The sequence below is a fragment of the Manacus candei genome, unplaced genomic scaffold (assembly GCF_025592945.1).
Source record: "Manacus candei isolate 608988 ecotype Guabito, Panama unplaced genomic scaffold, ASM2559294v1 h1tg000050l, whole genome shotgun sequence".
Classification (NCBI taxonomy): Eukaryota; Metazoa; Chordata; class Aves; order Passeriformes; family Pipridae; genus Manacus; species Manacus candei.
The window spans coordinates 30,277,477-30,297,303 of record NW_026138098.1 but is presented as its reverse complement, the minus strand read 5'-3'; the positions used below and the strand labels follow the sequence as shown (position 1 = coordinate 30,297,303).

Sequence of the window (19,827 nt, the reverse complement as noted above, 5' to 3'; positions counted from 1 at the left end):
CATACCTTTCATTCAGTTGCTCTCCTGCAAGTAGAATAGCAATAAAGAAATTTATATTTGTATGGTCAGACTCAAGAAACTGGAGGAGGAGGAAAAATTTGAAATTTTAGTTCTAAGGCAGGATTTGATTGCTAACCATTGGATTTAGCTTTTCTGTACACCCTTCTCTCACAAAACATGCTACTCTGTAGGGCACTAGAGTGGCTGTGATATTCCGATCCCCAGGTAATTCAGGCTATTGTGTGAGTTGACATATGTGTACAAATAAGGGAAAGGAAAAAGCCGGCGGTGTGTGCGAGCAGGTGGGGAGGCTGGGAAGGGGTGAAGATCAGATGCACTGTTAGCGCTGTCGGTGAAAGAAAGGCAATTGTCAGGGCTGTGATTCCTGGCTGCGGCTGCTGCCTGGGAAATATGTGTCAACACCACACAAGCTGCTGCGCGGAGGAGGAGGACGCGCCTCTCTTTGTCCCTGCTCCGCTTGATGCTGCCGTCTGCGAGATGCCTTTGTCACAAACAGGAGTGCTCCTAAGACGTTGCTGTTTGCATTGCCATCTCCCCCCTCCAACCCAAACAACAACAACAACAGCAAAATCCCGTCTCTGGTATGTAGCAGTGAGATTATTGTTCTTTTCCCCGCTGCTATAAGATTCCAGGATGATCCAAGAGTGTATTTACTGGATTTGAGGGGTGTTGTTCGGGGGGTAATTCCATCGCTGCCTCAAAACCAGCAGTTTGCAATATCCCGAGCTGACCCTACTGGACGTATTACATCAGGTCAGAAACATTTTTGTTGCAGGAGCATAGCAGCCTATTCCTTTCACGGGAATGGTTTAATCTACTGCTTGCTGTTAGCTTAATAACCTTTTCCTACTTGAACTGTCCTTTCTGGCAGGTTATTTTTTTCATGGAATCCCCTGGGGTTTGGCCATGAGCTGAGAGTGCAAGAGACCACTAAACAAGAAGAAAACCTCCAGAGAGCTTAGCTGAGCAACCTTATTTAAGAAATAAAAAACACTGCGTTTGACGAGCCAATAACGTAAAGCAAACATTTAAAGCACAGAACGCCAAACACTTGTCCGTAAAGCTAAGCCTTTATGAGCAGCAGTTACAGTTATAAAAGAATATGATCCCTTTCTGAGCCTCCCAGCCTACCTGCATCCCTGTGTTAATTCAGGGCGCTGCTGGCGGGGCTTTGTGAGTGTTGCAGGACTGATCCCCGCGGTTCCTTGATTACGAGCATGTGCAGAGCAGCCCGAGGTACAGCCGTGCATGCAGAGCCAACACACAGAGACGTGCCTTGCAATGCCATGTTGCTGCATGTGTTCCCACAGCTGAGAAGGATACAGGGAGCCTGCCTGCCTTGCTGATTTATCTGATGTGTTCTTGTTTCTGTTTCAGCATTCAGGAGAATTCCTTCAGCACGACAGCTTTAGCAGAGTAAGTGAACACTTTAAAGATGTCCTTGTTTTTACACAAGAACGATGAGTTTAGTTGCTGTAAAGAATAATTGTAAGTAGTATGAGAGAAGCCCCAAGCTACGTGTCATATATTTCGATTCAGTTTTCTGTAACCTAAGTATATTAGTGACTATGGGAAGGATTGCATGAAACAGCTGCTTTTAAATGCTCCGTGACCATTTAGCAGTGAATTTTCTTTTTTTGGGGTGAATATATGCTTGGTGTACATCACACATGTTTAAATGCATGATTTTCAGTGTAGGATAAATCTCCTGTCAAAATATTGCTCATTTCTGGCACTGAGGATCCTGACAAACACAAGTACGTCAGTTTTCTAAGGACACATGGTCTGTACTTACCACAAGCATCATTAGAGAAAAGAATTATTTGCAAATGTTTTGAAAAAAAACCCTATACATTACTTAGACAGGCCAAGTACCAAATATGTAATTTCTTCATAATCAATTCCATAAACTCATTAGAAGGCCTTTTGCACATATCATGATCATAAGGATATATATGTAAGTTGATTTTTCTTGTTGTTTTATAGAGACAGCAGGACAGAACAAGGGAGAACATTAGAAAGTTAGAAAGGCAAAGGCTTTAGGAACTATTACAAATGAAATAGTCTATGCCTCGTTTTAGTCTAAACCACTTCAATATTGGTGTTCTCTACAATATTATTTTGCATGCTTTTTATTATTTCAAAAGCTTTTGGGGAAGATTCCTCAGCAGTTAAGGTGCCAAGCAGTTTTTCAGGAGGGAAATGATTTATAGATTTGTTTGTGCATTAGGTGAGTATTACACTGCTAAAATGCTCATAATTTAAAACACCCTTGTTGGACAGTGAGCTGTTTGCCTAAGTGGTGGGGACAGGATATGTTCTGAAAGCAGGCCAAGTTGTAATCGTCTGAGCCATCCCTAGGTGTTATTTTAATAACTACAGAAAAAGTAAGATCTCATAGTGATCCAAAGAATTTCCATCTCTTATATGGCTTTACTTTATTTGCTTACATTGCCTTGCTTCATTTATTATTTTAACTTAGTCATGCATTTTGTGTGATTGTGGCAGATAAGGAAAGATTGCACAGAAGCTAATAAATCATTGAGTTTTGGTTTGTTTGTTTGTTTGTTTGTTTTTGCCTTCCCATATTCCTATTAGTTAAGAGATGAATTGTGGTCTCTAAAATTGTGGGATGCTCCCCCGTCACAGAAAAATAGCCAGATTACAGATAGTAGATTTTTCTTATTTTTTTTCTCCTTCCCTTATCTCTGTCCCCAAGTACATCCATTGTTTCCTGTAGAGATTCCCCTGGAGCAGCCCCCAGGCCTGTCTTACCCATGAGGTTTCTGGGACCCAGAAGTGATGGTCTTTCTCTGTGGGGCTTAATATTGAGCCAAGAGCCCAGAAGGTATAAAAGCTGAGTGTGTGGTGCCAGCCCTGCCCCTGGGGAGAGGAGTGCAGACTGGGAGGCAGCAGAATGGCAGAGCCAGGCTGGGCCAGGCATTGCCTGAAGGCTGAGTCTCCCTCATTTAAGCTGTTGTTGGTTCTGTTTTGGGGGCTTTCATTTTTAATCTTATATTTCCAAATAGGAATAGAAACGTACTTTTAGAAAACAAAGCGAGTGAACAATGACATCTGAAAAGCATTGTCCAAATGAACAAACTTGGTTTCCAGAGCTAATTTTCCTAAGTCCTGTTTAGAGCCTGCCCCCAGAGCCCGTGTTTGAGAACTGCTGAGGATAAACAATTCTTACTGACTTCAGCACTCATTGTTTGTGCTGGCCATGTCTGAAAATAGGTTACTTTTATTTAGAAGAAGAAAGAGAGAGCTTGCTGTGCATCATTTAACAATTGCTAAATGTTAATGCATTGCTAAAGGCAAGATCAGGGCTTCCCAAAAGATATATAGTCAGTGATACAGTACTTTCAGGAACATTTCTCCAGACAAGGCAAGTGCCTGGGGGTGCAAAGCTTCCGTCAGGCCATGGATGCAGCCTGGTTTGGAAGTTGTTCACGTGAGCATCTCAAAGGTCAAGTCAGCAAAAGGGAGCAGTTTTCCCAGGGCTCCTATGGAAAGGTGAAAATGGAAGTTAAAGAAGTTAATCTCATTAAACCAATCTCATTATACTGGTTTAATCTTGTTAAACCAGTTGGAAGAAACATACAGTGGCAGTACTATACAGAATCAGAGCAGCAGTCCAGCTAGACTGGGATCCCACCTCTGACCTGATTCTGGCCCATGCCACAAGATCTTACTGGTCTGGTACTGGATGTACTTAATTTTGAGAGATGTGTCCATCAGTCAGTAGTTAGATTGGTACTGAAGGAAAAGGATTCACACCACTGGTTTTGTCAAAAGGCCTGGTTTCTGCCCAGTGTAAGCTTCAGCCCATATGGATTTATGGCTTGAAGCCGTCCTGGCATATTCTCTGATGTTTTAGGAATGAATGAGATGTTGCTGCAGTTTTTGGTTGGTGGGAACTCTCTCTATTCACAGCCACAAGCTATCACCAAACTTACCAAACTCTTCAATATCACTGTTAAATACAGCCAACGTTGGACAACAAGATTTACAAGTTACTGGTGAGAGGGGAGGAATGTGTGCATGTCTGTTTTGATATGTGCAGACAGGTGCCATGGACACATAAGATTCATTTCTTTACGAAGCCAAGGTAAAAACACTCTCTGCTTTAATGATGGATATTTGCATTATATCAGAATTCATCTTTTTAAAGGTCCTGCTATGATCCTAACCTCCAACACAACCTTGTGTGAATGAGATTCCTGGTTAATATTTATTTTTACACAGACATAAATTTCTGTTAACAATTTCAGAGTGTATTGCTTCTGAACTTCCTCACAATCTTTTAAAATTACATGGTGGGCATGTTGTTCTCTGATCTGTTATTGCTTATCTTTCCTATCTACTGCTATCCAGTTGCTCAAATACATTTTGTCATGCTCACTTAGGTTGTTTATAAGTTGTCTTGTTCTATGACTCCTGTCAGTCGCTGGATGCTGAGTTAGCATCTCTGCTCCTCAAGATCACCTTATACACAGTCAGCTCAGGAAGGTAACCCCCGGGGCACTTCCTTCAGTGAAGAAGTGTGCACACACAGGCTTGGTGGGTGGACCTGTGTTCAGTCATCCATTGTCCCTCCAGAGAGTGTTCCTGATGGCCAAGATGGTATTTCAGGACCGAAGGTTGCCAAGTGCAGTGACTGTGAGAGGAGGAGGTGAGTGGAACTGCTGGCAGAGATGCTTCTCCCAGCCCCTCTTTCCAAGGCACACACAGGAGGAAGAGTTTGTCCCTTTAGGAGGTCCCTGGCCTTTGCTGACTCTTGCTTGGCCTATGATGCACAGCATGTCTGGTGGCATCTTACCCTACTCCTGTGTCTGTGCTGGGAGCCCTGTCCATCCAACTCTGACCTTGGCACTGTCTCCTCACAGTGTATTTCCTTTCTATTTTTTACTCCCTGTGAAACATTCCATCATGTTGTCCATCCAGGTTCCTGGTTCCTTTCACACTGGGTTTCCTTCTTCATACCCCCAGTATGTCCACACTCACACCTTGCTGGTGCCAGACACCCATCAGGTGGTCAGTGACAGACCAGAGGGGAAGATGTGACTGGCATCCAGAGGCAAAGGAAACCAGATTTCTTCAGTGAATTTATCCATTTTGTACATCTGCCCCTATCTTCCATTCATCATCTCACTTTGCCTTATGGGGAGAACTGCACTGGCTGCAGGAATGTTGTGTGATTAAGGGGGATCTGCAACTGTAGCTCTGTGTTCCAGTGGCCAGCAGCAAATGCTTTCATCCATATGCTGATGTATTCAGGAAGTGTAAACACTTGAGTGTCCCTTTAAATATTTTCTGCTGCAGTCTGACTTTTGATATAGACACCAGCACGAGACTGGTGGGAAAGAGGAATGTATTAAAAACCTTGCCATCAAATTGCAACGCAGAGCTATGGATGTATCACCTAATGTGCTCTGTTCTGAGCGGGGCAGCTCTGCTCAAAATTTAAGAAGTCAGCAAAAGTACAGGCTGCTTCCCCCATAATGAAGAGACTCCTCTGCCAGCAAACTCCAAGAGATCCAGGCCTGCTTAGTGTCTGTGCCCTGTGAGTATGAACTGAGGGTGAGGAGAGACCCCTGACTTTTCCCCAGAAAGAGTACCAGGCAGGGTATACATATTTTAGGGGTGTATGCATATATATGCATGTTTATTTGAGGGCAGACTGCTCCTAGGCTTTGCAGGTGTATCACCCTGTGAAGTTCAGCCATGCAGCCACAGTGCAATGTTCAGCTCTGAGTGGCTGTTGTTTAGCATATTTATCCAGATTTCTCTTCTGATTAGGCAGCCTTAGGACAATTCTGTTGTTTGTAACTTAAGGAGATGTAAATGACTACGATTCTTCAGGCATCTTAAAAAATTCTGCTAGTTCACTTCTTTAAGATTTAATGAACACTTTATAACTTAGTTGGGGATTCTTTTTCTTGCTGCATGAAGAATGACTGCTCTATCATAGTTTATATTTTTGTGAGTTTAGGAGAAAAACACCTTTAGATAATTGTATCTAGTAATTTTTGGTTTTAAAGTGAAGTATACTATATGCAATTAAAATACAGAATTTCTTGTAATTTTCCTGTATTTTTATGGTAACATCTGAATCCCTTGTGATTATTTTCATCTGTCTGAAAATGGTAAACCGAATTGTGCACACTTAACATCTCAAATCCTCCTCTTCCTCTGAGGTTTAGACTATCATGGAGCAGCTATGGCATTAAGTGACTCTAACTAAGGTGTGAGAAGAAGAAATGTTTATACTTTGAGCTGCACTGTCATGTTATTTAAAAGCTAAGCTTCTGCAGCTGGCAGAAAGTCAGCAATTATCTTGTATTCATTTTCAAGGTGTGACGGGGATTCAGACTCTGTCCATGAAGATCAAGCAGGCAGTTCCAGTCCCAGGTATCCTGCTCTGTCTGAAATCCATTGGCAGCAAAAGGAGCTGTCAGAGTGCTTCTGTTAAAGCATTAGAAAGAAGCCTTTATTCTCAAGGGAATGAAGAATTTCTGGGGTATTACCTGCAAAGGCCATTAGTATTTCTGGGAAATGCATATTTGTCTTGTATACTTTTGTGTAATCAATATTAAGATTAATTGCTGATGTTATTATGTAAGTAAATATATTATGGTCTGTATTCTTAACTTCACATTGTGTTACTGTCATTCAGATGCAGCTTTGGTTGCTAATAATAATTTTACTGTACAGCAGCTGGTTCAAAGTAGTGGTAAGTGGAGTTTTGCAACTGTGCAAGGATATGCTTATTGATGAGTGTCTCTGTGAAAAAAAAATCCTTCAAATTGTAATTTACCTGAAGTATTCTTGAGGCACATCTCTCTCATGGCTATGTTAGTATATGTTGATTGCTAGAGTGTGCAACTTAACCTTTCAGAAAGATTTTAAAGTCAGATCACACCTTAAAATTAGCAGCACTTGTGCACATTGTTGAGATGCCCGTGGGCTATAAAGCACCCTACGCTGTAACTATAACAACTGCCTTGGAGCACACTTGCAGAAGGCATGGGCAGCAATGGTGTTCAGCTCCACAGGCACCCTGTGAGCATCCATCTGGATGGTGATGGGCCACAGATGGAAAGCGAGTTTGGCAGCTCAGAATCCTTGCGAGAAAACATTGAACTAGAAAGTTACGCTTTCTAAAAAAAAAAACAAACCAAAAAAAAACTCAGGGGGATTTAATTCAGTAGTCCTTGACTCCCTCAGCTGGGAAAGTTTCATACCAGGAGAGAGGTTATCTCTCCATTAGGATTTTACCAGCTGAAGCTAACATCTGAAATCCCACCTGCAAACTAAGCTACAGCCAGGGATTTTGGAGCAGTAATGCTGACCTGCTCATCCTGCCAGCTGATCAGGCAGCCCAGCATCCTGCATTGCGGAGACTTTCCTAATGGTGCCGGGGAGACACCACCAGGGGAAGGCATTAGGCCAGTCTAAAGCTGGAATGACTGGGCGTGGATAGGACTAGCAAGGTCTTCTTGGGACAGCTTGCACATTGCAGGCTGGGTGGAGATTGAAAATGCCTGTCCCAGATTCAGTGGTTACCTGAGTATCCATGAATAACAGTGTCTGTTTAAACCCCCAGGTGTGCTGTTATACAGGAGGACGTTTTCTCCAAACTGGGAGCACATGGCACTTGTCCCTTCCACCCAAACACACCTCTGGCTGTTCAGACCCTACCTGAATGGCTACCTCCCTCACTTTGTTCAAAAGCCCTCAAAACCAGAGCCTGTCAGAAGGGAAGTGAGACTGTAGAGAGGAACTGTTCTATATAATGACATTCTTGTGAGATTACAATTTACTGTGAATCATTGGGTGGTGAAAGGCCGTCTGCATAAAAAGGACAGCTTCAGATTTTATTTGGGGGATGTGAACTACAGGGCTGAAGCCAAAGAGTGCCTCTAAAACTAGTCTTATTTAAGTAGCTCCGCAGTTGAATGTGTAATAATGCTAACCGTAGTTTAGACTCACGTTACTGACATATGCAGTGTTTGATGTGTAGACCACTCAACTTAGTAAAAGCAATATGCCATGAATAGCTAAGCACTTGTTGCTCTTTTTCCTCCCTAATGTTTTGACAGGTGTCTGAAATCCTGCCTGATGCATTTCAATTTTACTTTCTTACAGAGATGATGATAACAAAGAAAATTATCCGGACAACGGTGCTGTCGTAGAGGAAAGGCAGCTGCCTTTGCCAGACGCTCAGCAGCACAGGCAGCAGGCTGTGATTGACTGTGCTCTAAAGCCTGAAATGGGCAACTTAAAGCTGAGAAAACCCAAGCCCATTGCAAAGCTAGAAAATGGAAAAAGCCATGAGGAAAGTCAGGTAAAGAACTAAACTTACCAGGGGTCGTTTTTTGGTACGGTGTCTGAGCAAACATAACTTTTGAAATGCATAGTGGGACCCCCTGGTAATTCATGATGTGATCAAGACCTCAGGATAATCTACCATGATTTTCAGGGACCTGCAGTCCTGGAACCATCCTATAACAACAGACAATTTCTTTCAGCCAGGGAATTGCAGAGAGGGCTATGTTGCAACCTCTGTCATGAGTGGGTGCACAGCATAGCTGAAGATATCTCCCTTTATATTTTCTGTGTTTCCTTGCACCAGATATAAAAAACTTGGTAGTTGCAGCGCTTGATTAGACATTTTCTGTTTTGTTTGTTTGATTGAGGATCTCTTGTGCTGGTATTTTGGCTGCCAATAGAGAGTTTTATGACTTTCCCTTTATATTAATTTCTGGTTTTCTCATCTTTAAATAACAAGTCTATTCCAATGCAGATTCTGGTAGCAGAGCTCTTGCTCACAAGCTTCCCAGGTTGAAACTATAACTTTTCTGAAGGGTATAAAAGAAGACTAGAAATGAAGAAGCTTCTGCTGCTGTCTGTGGAGGTACATTTGCTATGTCAGCTCTAGAGTTACCACCTCTCAGCAACTGCTGATAATGCCTCTGTTCTTCCCTGGTGCTTCCCAAGTCACGTCTGATGTGCAGTGTAAGGGGTAGAGGTCTTGTGCAGATTTAACTCCTCAGCTAGAAATATTCTCATATCCAAGAGAGTTAATATTAATGCTGGGAGATTTGCTGGCCTGCAGTAGGCACAAAGCCTGATATCTGTAAATACAGATGTCTGTATTTACATATCTTCTTTGATGTATAATGTATTTGGCTACATTTTGTCTCTCCTCCCTTCTTGTCTGTGGATAGAAATTTGCAGAGCGCTTTCTGCAGGGCTTCAAACCCGTCATAAAGTAGGAATTATTTTGGACCATTTTTTTCAAGTTTATAATGGGATTTCATCATTTTGGACAGAATGTCTTACCTTCTAAGTGAGAACTATTCTTTCGAATCCCAGAAGGAAAATGAAAAGCAAATGGCATCCCAGTGGTATTATCACAGTCTCCTACAGAAGGAATATCAAACTCTTTCCCCTTATCTTCCTGCATGTTCTTCTGGATCTCATCCCAGAGATAAGCAATAACTGGCTTTTTTGCAACTGTATTACATTACTAGGAAATATTATTTAGACTTCAGGAAGATGAGGCGTACATGTTTATCAACTGAAAAGAAAAATGGTGGGAATTCTGACCTATGAAGAGCAAGTAGAGGCATATCAGGAATAGGAATCATGAAGAAGTAAACAGGGCAAGATCTGTCTCACAGATCATCTGTTGTTCTTTCAGCTACTTCCAAGCCCCCTGTCTGCCTGCTCCCTGTGTGTGTCCTGTCTGTATCTCTCACCCAGTGAAAGCCAACACAGCACAGATTTACTGCTCTGTAGTGGTCTGAAGTGGTTATCTGAAAATGTTGATATTCTTTCCTGGGAAACTTTTTGAGCATATAATTAGACTGCCATAAAATGCCAGTGCAACTTAGGTGTGCAGCCTCTGGAAGGAAAAACAGTGTCAGGCAGATAATTTTCACATGATTCAAGGGCTTGAATTAGGAAAGACAGAAGTGGTCCTGGGCCCCACGCTACCACTTGCTCCCATCCCTGGCATAATGGAAGATGTAAGATGAGTAGGAACCATTTTAGCTCTGATTTATGGGAATACTTGAGGATGAGAGTAGTGCAGAGCTTTGAGTGTAATATGCAGCATAAACACAAAGCAAACATCCCTCCATAACAGTAACTCCACTCATTCATAGTGGGAATGGTATCCTAGTACCATGGGACACTTTTTGATGGATATCCTATATCCAGACTGAGTTCAGTGGCGCGTACTGTTATGGAAAGACTTTGCTCCTGGGAATGGTTTGCAGAAGGAAGCTGTTTTGGAGAAAACATCTACCAAGCCTTTATTCTCATTAATAAGGATGCTCATGCTCCTTGACCCTGAGTGCTCACTTGCTGCATCTTCAGCTACCTCAGGGGCTTTTGTTCTTAAGGAAGCAAGCACCTGCCTTGGCTTCATCAACAGCGCTCAAGAAAAACAAGATTCTTCTTGCAGAAGAGCCCCAAGAAGGGTTTGGTTTTGTGTGTGGGCTCTCATTGGGATCCTTGCTGTGTTGTGACCTCCCAAACCCTGTCTCAGCTCCCTGTGTTAACAGCCCTAGTTGGGAACTGGCAGCAATTGCTTCTCTCTGTTTTGAAGCTGAAAGCAAAGTGCTGCTGTGTTGTTTCTAGTGGCTGTTGTTCATGTGTTTATGGCAGGTTTTTATTATTGGAAGTGGGCCAGGTGATACTTTCAAACACTGTGCAACTGCATATACCTTCCTTTGGTGACACAGCTTGCCACCAAGCCACTCCATGTGATGTACTTAAAAGGAGCTGATGTCAAACTGAGAAACAGCATTTGCTGAGTACCTGCATTTATGAAAGAAAAGCATGATGCACTGCACATCATGATGAAACAGTTCATCCTCATTTTTCCAAGTTTATTGATAGAGTGCTTTTTCAACAGTGTCCTCGCTTCCCCAACCTGACTTCTCTGTGACATCAGAAGCACTGACAATGTTGCAGTGACACTGTCTCGTTTAAAGGTGTTGCTCTGATAAGCCAAGGAACTGTTTTCTATTTGCTCCTGTGTATTATAATCCCATGAGATGTTTCTTTAGAGAACTGTGCCTTTAAAATTAGAATAGGCTCTTGGGAGATAAGTAAGTTTGCTGCATGTGTTGGAAGGATTAAAGTCTGTTTGGATGGGAACCATTTTTATGTGCTTTTCTAGTAGAGAGAATCCAAGGGATTTCCACTGTAGAAAGGTCACTGAGAGGGAACAGACCACTGTGGTCGAGTAGAGGAAAGGTGGCCAACTTGGGGATTTTGAGCTTCACAAGGCTCTCAGTCTGCTGAAGTGCAATTCCTGTGCCTCTGAATTTTTTTTGGCACAAGTGCAGTACTGTGGTCATGTACCCTAGGTCTTCATGAAGATAAGGTTATTAAATTTACACTGATGATTAACAAAACCAAGTGCAATAAAAGAGCAGTATCAGGTGGCTTCACTTGACCACTTGTCAGATGATAAAATGTCACTAGAGTAAAACTGTGCTTTGCATATTGCGTGCAGTTATTTCTCTGGGGGCAGAGCTGGGTATGGAAGCAGCTGTAACCTTTCCAAACAAAGTATGGGGAGAGAGGCAGGCTGCTGGAATGTGATTACACTGCTGCACTCCTATTGCACAGCTATTTGGTTTCTTCTTTCCTGTGGTTTCATGAGTTTCTTTAGCAATTCTGCAAAATTAATCTATAGAAAATCAAATTAATTAGGATTTATTTGACTTCAAGAGGTGAAGAAGCATATGCCCAGAACATACTCCAGGGAGTCACTGTGAGAACAGATGGTGAGGAATAAAAAGTCTGCTTTCCTTGCCCAGTCCTTTCTCCTGTCACTCACCTTTGATGCACAGTCATGAATATAGATTATTAAATGAGTCATCCTCAAATTCCTTATTGATACTGAGACATATTTATAAAAGGACACTAAAAATGCTAGCTAATAGGTAGAGACAGTAAAAGTTCACTTTTAAAGTTTTGCTATCAAGGTAAATGACTATAAAAATGAAATAGTGGCTTGACAATCAATGCCTAGAGCTGGAAATGCTGAAGACTGTAGAGTGAAAGTATTTTAAGTATAAATTAAGGGGCAAATTGCTTGGATGTCAAAGAGCTTCCAATAGTTTGACAACAAAATTGTGTTTTTAAGTGCACAGGAATCAAAAAACCAGAGCTGATGTTGACACATCAGCTACACAAACTCACAAATGTGTCAGGCAGTCTGCAAGTTCTGCTCAGTTTCCAGGTATACTCTGTTTATGTCTAGGCCATGGCTCCCATCACGGGTTAAATCTCTTCAATTCACTGTCCATTAAATGTACCTGCCTATTTTCTTGTATGGACTGGAATTTTCAGGAGGTATAGGAGGCACTTCTGCCCAGGATTAATTTCTGGCTGTTTTCTATGTTGACACAGCACCACAAGGTAACCAAGGCTGTGCTTCCAAGTGCTGGTTCAATATTTGCATGGTGCTTCCATTTGCAGAGAAATGGGAGTGTTTGTGTTTTGAATAAAGGATGCAAGGCACTTTCTGGAGTTCAAAGACAGATTAAACTGCTCTGTAATTACAGCAAGTATGCATGTACTGTAATTCAGGTGCCCTGACAGAGATGGGTTATGACATGCTGTGATTTTTTAGGGGGAGTTAGATTTTAAAAAAAAATTTAACTTGTGAAACAAAAGTTTGTTTATCCCAACATGTGTGTATCCATGATATTAATTTTTGGCTGCTTCCAAACCACATAGTGTTTTGTGTACAAAGCAGATATCATGGTGGTGATTATGCAGCACTGGGACTTCTCAGCAATGCCTGGAGATTTCCCTCTTCACAGACTGCTTAGCAGATGCAACTTCATTGTAGAAGCTTCACCCCTTCTAGTGAAAAAGAAACAAAAATAAAATAGAAGACAATACTCTACTGTTGGATGCCTTTGACGCATCAGGAATGGATTTCACTGCTCTTTAGAAATGGAGGTTCCATCAAGGGTGTTTCCCTAGGGTTACTCCTTAACACCCTAATGACACGACTTATGAGCAGTAACAAAGACATAAAAAAGAAAAACATAAAAGAAATTAACAACCCCAAACCACCCAAGTCCTCAAACATCAAGCCTGCAAGCGTTTATTGCCAGCAAATACTCTTGTCCTCAGCTTTCCCTTTCGTCTAGCAGAGACCATCTCGAATTGCCATGTTCTCTCTGCCCTCTGAGTTGCCATCCGAACATTCCCACCCAAACTTCTGATTTCCATGCATCCAACTAAGCTTTGAAATTGAGGCAAAATCAGACACATTGCTTTACCAGGGAAGTGAACACTGTTGTTTTGCAAAGCACATCATATTTTAATTTGATGAACTCTTAGACTAAAATACTGGATTATAAAAGCTAATAAAGAAGCAGGAAAAAAGTCCCACTTTGATTATCACATTTTCAAAGAACTTCATTAACTTACCCCATTGCAATGCAAGGGAAATATTGCAGACCATTTTATAGGCAGGAAAATTAACATGTGCTGAACACATCTCATCACAGCCCTACAACTGTTTTTTGAAAGCTTGGAGTAAAATGGGTACCTTTCTCATTCCTCTTCCCTTACTCATTTTTTTGGACTGAATTGGCTTTTCTATTTTCTGTGTTGCAGGTTGGGTGATGTGACATTTTTTCCCCTCAATGCCTTTCCCTCCTTCCGCAGTAATACTCTATTTGTAAAGCTACACATATTCTAGGGAAGGAAAAGAGGAAGGTGGTTAAACCTTACAAATCTTACTTAAGTGAACTGCATTTGCCTTTGTCAGCCAGAATTTTTCTGGTGATAGCCAAGTAGTAAAATTACTGACATGTGAGTAAATAAATTCAAATGAACTCTGTGTATAGTACCTCTTAGCTCAGAAGCTGACATCTGTTATCTAACTAACAAACAGAAAATGGGTTACAGTCTGCTTTGGTTTCAAAAACTGTTTTCCAGAGAAAGAACATACTATTTTGTTTAGAACATTTTCTAGTATGTGTTTTGTGTTTTCCACATGTTTCCAGATTACTACCCAAAAAAAAAGAACAAAGATCCACAATCAGCATCCAGTCTCATGGAGCAATTTCTTTCTCAAAGCGAAACGTTCAGCTAAGCCTGATTGGTACTGACAGGGCACATTGAATTTTTTCTTTTTTTGGTGTGCTTTGTGCAGGAGCTGGAATGTGCATTGCCAGGCCTCCCAGAGTGGCAGGGGAAGCCTGGATCCTCAGCTAATGACTACACACAGAACGTGGCTCTGAGGTGCCAGGAAACAGTCGTGAGACTTCAACCAAGGTAAGCCCTTGGGATCAGACAGCACATTTCACTTCTGATTAACTGTAGGAAAGGCTAATTCATTTGCTGCCTTTTGTATAAAATATTGCGACTCCTGGCTCTCACTGGCAGTTGTATTCTATATTTATATGGCTAGGGCCGTTTGGAGAAAGTGAAAGGGATAAAGATAAAAATGCAGATTTCATCATTCTTTAAACCCCTTTACATTTCAAGCGGGAAGAACATCCTCAGTTCAGAAACTTCAGTTCCTCTGTGCCAAGTTTCAAAAATATCTTGCCTTTTCTTTTCTTTTCCCCCCAGTGCTGAATTGCCTCACTCTTTCTCAGAGCTGTATTCTAATTGTGAAATGCGAGTGGGAACCTGCACACCCAATTTTACCATGGGTATGCATTTATGTATAGTTTAGACTCCTGAGTGCTGTGGCAACTGTGCTTGTTCCAGTGCTGGGAAGGGTACAGTGTGTTCAGGTCAGGCATTAAAAAGTCTTGGTGGCAGGTAATTCAGCTGATGGTCAAGCAACTCAGCTCTGATAACTATTGAAAGTCACAGTTTCTACCCTGATCCTTCATGGTTCTGCAAAAGGCTAAAAAAGGGGTTTCAACTCACCCAGCGACCGGTGAAGGTGTGTCCTGAGGATAAGATTTAGTTCTTACTAAATTTGAGGGCACTGCTTTACAATTTTTGCATGCTGAGGTGCTGGTTTGGCCCTGCTTTTCTGTGCACAGAGTTGTTGGCAGGTGAGCCAGGTCTCTGCTCTTTGTGTCGAGGTGCATGACAGCCTTGGTGCTCTGTGGGGGGACTGAAGCAGCAGCAGTACATCCCAGGGATGCTCAGGGCACAGCTATTTGCCATCTAGAGCACCTTGGCTCCAAGGTTTGTTTCCAGTCAGGATTAGGTTAGTAGAGACAGTGGCCATCCAAAGGCAATTTGGGTGCTTTATATGAAACAAACTCGTTGGTTTCACCACAGCTTTTAGCAGGCAACATTGTAAAGCATATTAATTTGTGCTCTCAAAGGAAGGTTTAGCAGAATGACCAAGCATATAATTATCTTGGACAAAGAACTGCTTTTGCCCTACAGTGATTGTCTGTGCAATTGAGACACTGCATCTCAGAAAGAATTTTTAATTAGGAAGCCTGCCTTCTCTTTTTCTGGCATTCTTTATGCTAGGAAAGAATTGCATGGTTTTCTTGTAAAGAGGAGCTTGGTGAGTTTACTATCATATAGTTAGGCCTACCTAGTGGCTCTGCTGGTGGGATGCCTGTGTATGAGCAGATAATAAAGTAACTGGTAATTTCGAAAGGAATATGATGAAAGGAAGATAGGTTAGAATCAGAGTGTGCATGAATAAAACAGTAACCACAGCAAAGTTCCCCTGTCCTCTTCAACAGTTTGGCATTTTGAGTTTGCTTGGTACTAAACCATTGTTCACTATGCTATTTATTCCTGCTTAACACCAGGGAGCTCCTTAGAAAGCCTGCTATGCACAAGGGCTAAATCTGTTAAATAATGGTACCTGGATTTACCATCCTAAGAGCTGTGAAAGCACAGTGATCAAATCTCAGCTCTGTCCATGTTTTAGTTTGATTATATTACAAGATAAAAAAAAAGAAAAAAGTAGATGACTTTACTCTCAAATAAGAAACTTTAAACATGGAGTAAACAAGTATTAACACACGGTCCCTGGCATCACACACACACTTTATTTACTTTAACTGCCTTAACTGCCCTTGCAAAAGACACTCCTGCCACCCAGCCAGGGCAAGGGACTTTGAATCACATATGCTGGAGTTACCACTTTTGGTTTGAGGGTCACTGTGTCAGTGACTCCCCTCAAGGGCCACCACCAGCTTGCCCCATCCCTCTCCTGTCAGCCAGCTTTGGCAGGGCCCCATTTTGGCAGTTCAGTGTCCCTGTCTCTGCTCACACGGGCCTCTGGCACTGGGACCACAGCACTGACTCATGCAACAGCCTGGGACACTGCTGCCAGGGAGTGATGGGACACTGCTGCCAGGGAATGATGGGACACTGCTGCCAGGGAATGGTGGGACACTGCTGCCAGGGAATGATGGGACACTGCTGCCAGGGAGTGATGGGACACTGCTGCCAGGGAGTGATGGGACACTGCTGCCAGGGAGTGATGTCCTGCCTTGTTTTCTGCCTTCTCTGCTGTGGACATGGCAAAGGTTAAGTATTCAGGTTTGGCAGCTGCCAGCAATCATAGCTGGATTTGGACAGAACACGTCTGCTACCCCCACTAAATTTGAATTTCACTCTCTTCCACTGTTTTTGCTAGGTTAGTGGTAAAATTACCCATGCTTTGGAACGCTGTATCTGCCTAACTCATAGACTAAAAGCTCTCTGGTCTTTAGGAGGAGATTGGCACACTGCTGCAGAGGTGACCCTGGGCAGGCTCTCTCGGTGTATCAGATGTGTGTGTGTAGGATACGTAAAGGATTATTTCTGTCTCGTAGGAAGAAGCAAGATTGATTGTTTCTAGTGCAGCTTGTTGTTACTTCTGTTTTAACTTAGTCTGCAGATTGACATAGCTCTGTCATTAGCTTCATTGGAGTTTAAAGGTCTCAATACCTTTGAACTGTGCTGAGTTTTTTAAGAAATCTGTTCTGGTGAGTGTGGGGCAGCTAAAAACAGGATAGTTTTAATTTGTCTAAATATGGATTAAAAACTACTGAGATATGAAAAACTTTTCAGTCCAGTCCCTGTTAAACAGAGAAATATAAATTCAGGGTAATCTAACAAGGGATGCTCATAAACAGATATGTGACAGAGAAGAACAGAACAGGCAATGTGAGAGCAGCAATAATACGACAAAAATACGACCTACAAGCATATATATGTGGATTGTTTTTTTTAAGGGAGTACTTTCATTTTAGGATAACCACCAGAACAGTAAAGGAAAGGTTTTGTGGGATTTGAGGGAAATGGAAGAATAGACTTGGTGAAGAGGTTTGCAGTGAGAAGAATGGGGAATGCTGTCTTGGCTAAGCTGGCCTGTGAATCAAGGATTTCAATTTCAAGAGGTGTTTATCGTGTATGATTCATGAACATCAGGATCAATTCAGTACATGGAATGCCATCTGCACCGAAGGAAACCTTTACATTTTATTCCCAGAACATGAATTTCTAATACTATTTCCAGTGATTACAGTGAATGCTGCTCTGGTCATTGTGTGTAGCTGGGTTTGGATAAGATTGTAACACAATTTGCATCTTCGATAGATAAAAGTTATATGCAGGTCCTGGGAAAAAATAAAAGAGAATTGCCTTTTTTTAGCAGAGAGTAGGAAAGCCAGTATGGAACAATACATATGATTACAAAAAGCTGCTCCTGCCAATTGCCTTCTCAAAGGCAATCAGCAAAACTGGTGTGGATTGCAAGCTGTGTGCACTTACCTGAACAGGGGGTGGTGTTTCCTTCAGCTGCCTGTTACACGGGGAGGAGGCTGAAACAAGGCACTCTTAGGCAGTGGGAAGGTCAGTGCTTCAGAGAAGGCTGCATTCCATCTCAGTGTGGGAACTACACCTTGGGGTTAAGTTTTCTGCCAAGAAAAATTCCTGAAAGTTCCCCATCTTTCCCATTCCCCAAACAAAATGGGAATGGAGTGGTTTCATTTAACAGGACTCAGCTGGTCCCTGGGTTGGTCCCTAATTTCTTCAGAGGCTGTAAGGTGGCAGTTGTTGTCAGACTTATGGCTATTCTCCAGGAAAACTGGAAATGCCAGTAGCCCTGGGCTGCCGTGGTTCAGCAGCCTCTGATCCCCCAGGGGAGGCCAAGCTCTAGCAAGGCTTTTGATATTTAAGTTTTCCAGGCAAGTAACTTTTGAGAGAGCCCTTCAGGTGGGAACTCCTTTGGTTTCCAGGCTTTCTGTTGAACAGCTACAACTCAAGGATGAGTGGGATGGAGCAGGGAAGCTGCAGAAGTGCTGATGTCCCTGTGCCATCTGGCAGACCTGCATGAGTGAGGCAGAGCTTGTGAGGCTGCATCCCCTCACCTGTACAGGCAGCCAAGTGAGCAGGGAGAAAGCTGGGAAATAAATGACCACTTCCTAAAAACAGTTTCTTCAGATATCTTGATGTTAAAATACTGGTGTTTCTGGTTTCAGTGAGACTTCTTGTACCAAGGCATGGAAAATTCTCTGAGCAAGCTTTTGGGTTGCAGTACAACTAAAGAAAAAAAAAAGAGAAAGGGGGGAGGTGGAGGGGATAGAGGAGCAAGAAAAGAATAGGATCTTACTGTAGCCCAAGTAAGAACTGCTCCTGGTATGAGAGGCTCTCATAGTAAGAAAAACAAGTGCTGGCTGTGTTACATAAGGGCTGTGATTGATGAGACAGGCAGTGCTACACTGCCTCTCTGTCTGAGTGCTCATTCCATCATTCAGGGATTGCCCAGGGAGTAGCCTTGGGCCCTTGATGGTGTTTTTCCTCTCATTTTTCTCTCTTTATGTTCACCCCAAAGCCTGCTGCGGTTCTGCACTGCTTTCCAAGGAGTCAAAGGCATGCTTTTGAAGCATCCACCTGCAGCCCTGTATGAAGGTGTTTGGATTTCAGAATGCTTTTTGCCATTTGTGGAGGTCTCAGAAAGGACCTTTTTTGTTTTCCTGGTGCTGAGATGTGCTGGTTGTGGGTTCTGCCTTTCTGTGAACTCGTGTGATGTGACCTCTGGATAGGCTGAATCAGTCCCCTGACAGGGTACTGAGATGCTGTTCCCCCTGTGGGCCACCCTAACGGTGGGAAGGGTGGAACTGATTCATAGACTGGAGGCAGGGAAGGAGTGTTGGGCCAGGATAGACTGACAGTGAAACTGGAAAAGGAGTTTCATCCCCCAGAATACTGTGTGGTTGGCTGGGAGGATTTACCCTGGCATCACCAGTGCCAAGACCCCGAGCACGTGTGGCACTGTGATGCTCAAACACATAACTCAGCTGAGAATGGGGCTGCTGTGATCCAGAGCTGGGCTGGAGTAAATTTCAATTTACAGAACACAATGCTCCTTTCTGGGTTCCATCTAGGAACTGTGATGTGAGTTTGCTTAGATTACCTTCAAACATTTTGCCCAGCTTTTAAAATTGTGTGGTTTTATTTGAATTTTATGCAAGTTTAGAAGTGATGTCATGCATAATTCAAAAAATTCATTCGTTCTGGTCTGTTTTTCAAATAGCACACTGCTCATGCAAATTGATCTTCCCCTTGAAGTCTGGTAGGAGCTCTGTTATGATAATTAGTATTTAGATTTTTTTTTTCTTGTTATGTCCACAAGCTTCAAATGTACATATTACTCATTGCATCTTTGCCATCTTTGTCATGGAGAAGAGGATAATTCTGCCAAAGCCAGAGTCTATAAGGGAGGGTGAGAGACCAGGCCTTTCATGTTTTTTAAAGGACCATATAACACATATTTGAGTAGGAGCCACAGAGAGAATTCCATTTTCATTATTTTACATGATATAAATTATACAAAAT

At 42.4% G+C, this 19,827-nt stretch overlaps 1 protein-coding gene across 2 annotated transcripts in view; it reads left to right on the top strand.

The window, feature by feature from the left end:
- Window positions 1–609: 609 nt before the first annotated feature.
- Window positions 610–19,827, top strand: part of FAM13C (family with sequence similarity 13 member C) — a 51,731-nt gene continuing 32,513 nt past the window's right edge. Inside the window, exons 1-4 of one of the 2 annotated variants that reach the window (XM_051800217.1) lie at window positions 610–1,437; window positions 6,379–6,435; window positions 8,173–8,371; window positions 14,225–14,346. In XM_051800217.1, the coding sequence (XP_051656177.1) occupies window positions 1,376–1,437; window positions 6,379–6,435; window positions 8,173–8,371; window positions 14,225–14,346 (440 nt within the window). In that variant the 5' untranslated portion in view covers window positions 610–1,375. The remainder of the gene's footprint in view (window positions 1,438–6,378; window positions 6,436–8,172; window positions 8,372–14,224; window positions 14,347–19,827) is intronic. The other variant, XM_051800218.1, reaches the window with a different exon arrangement.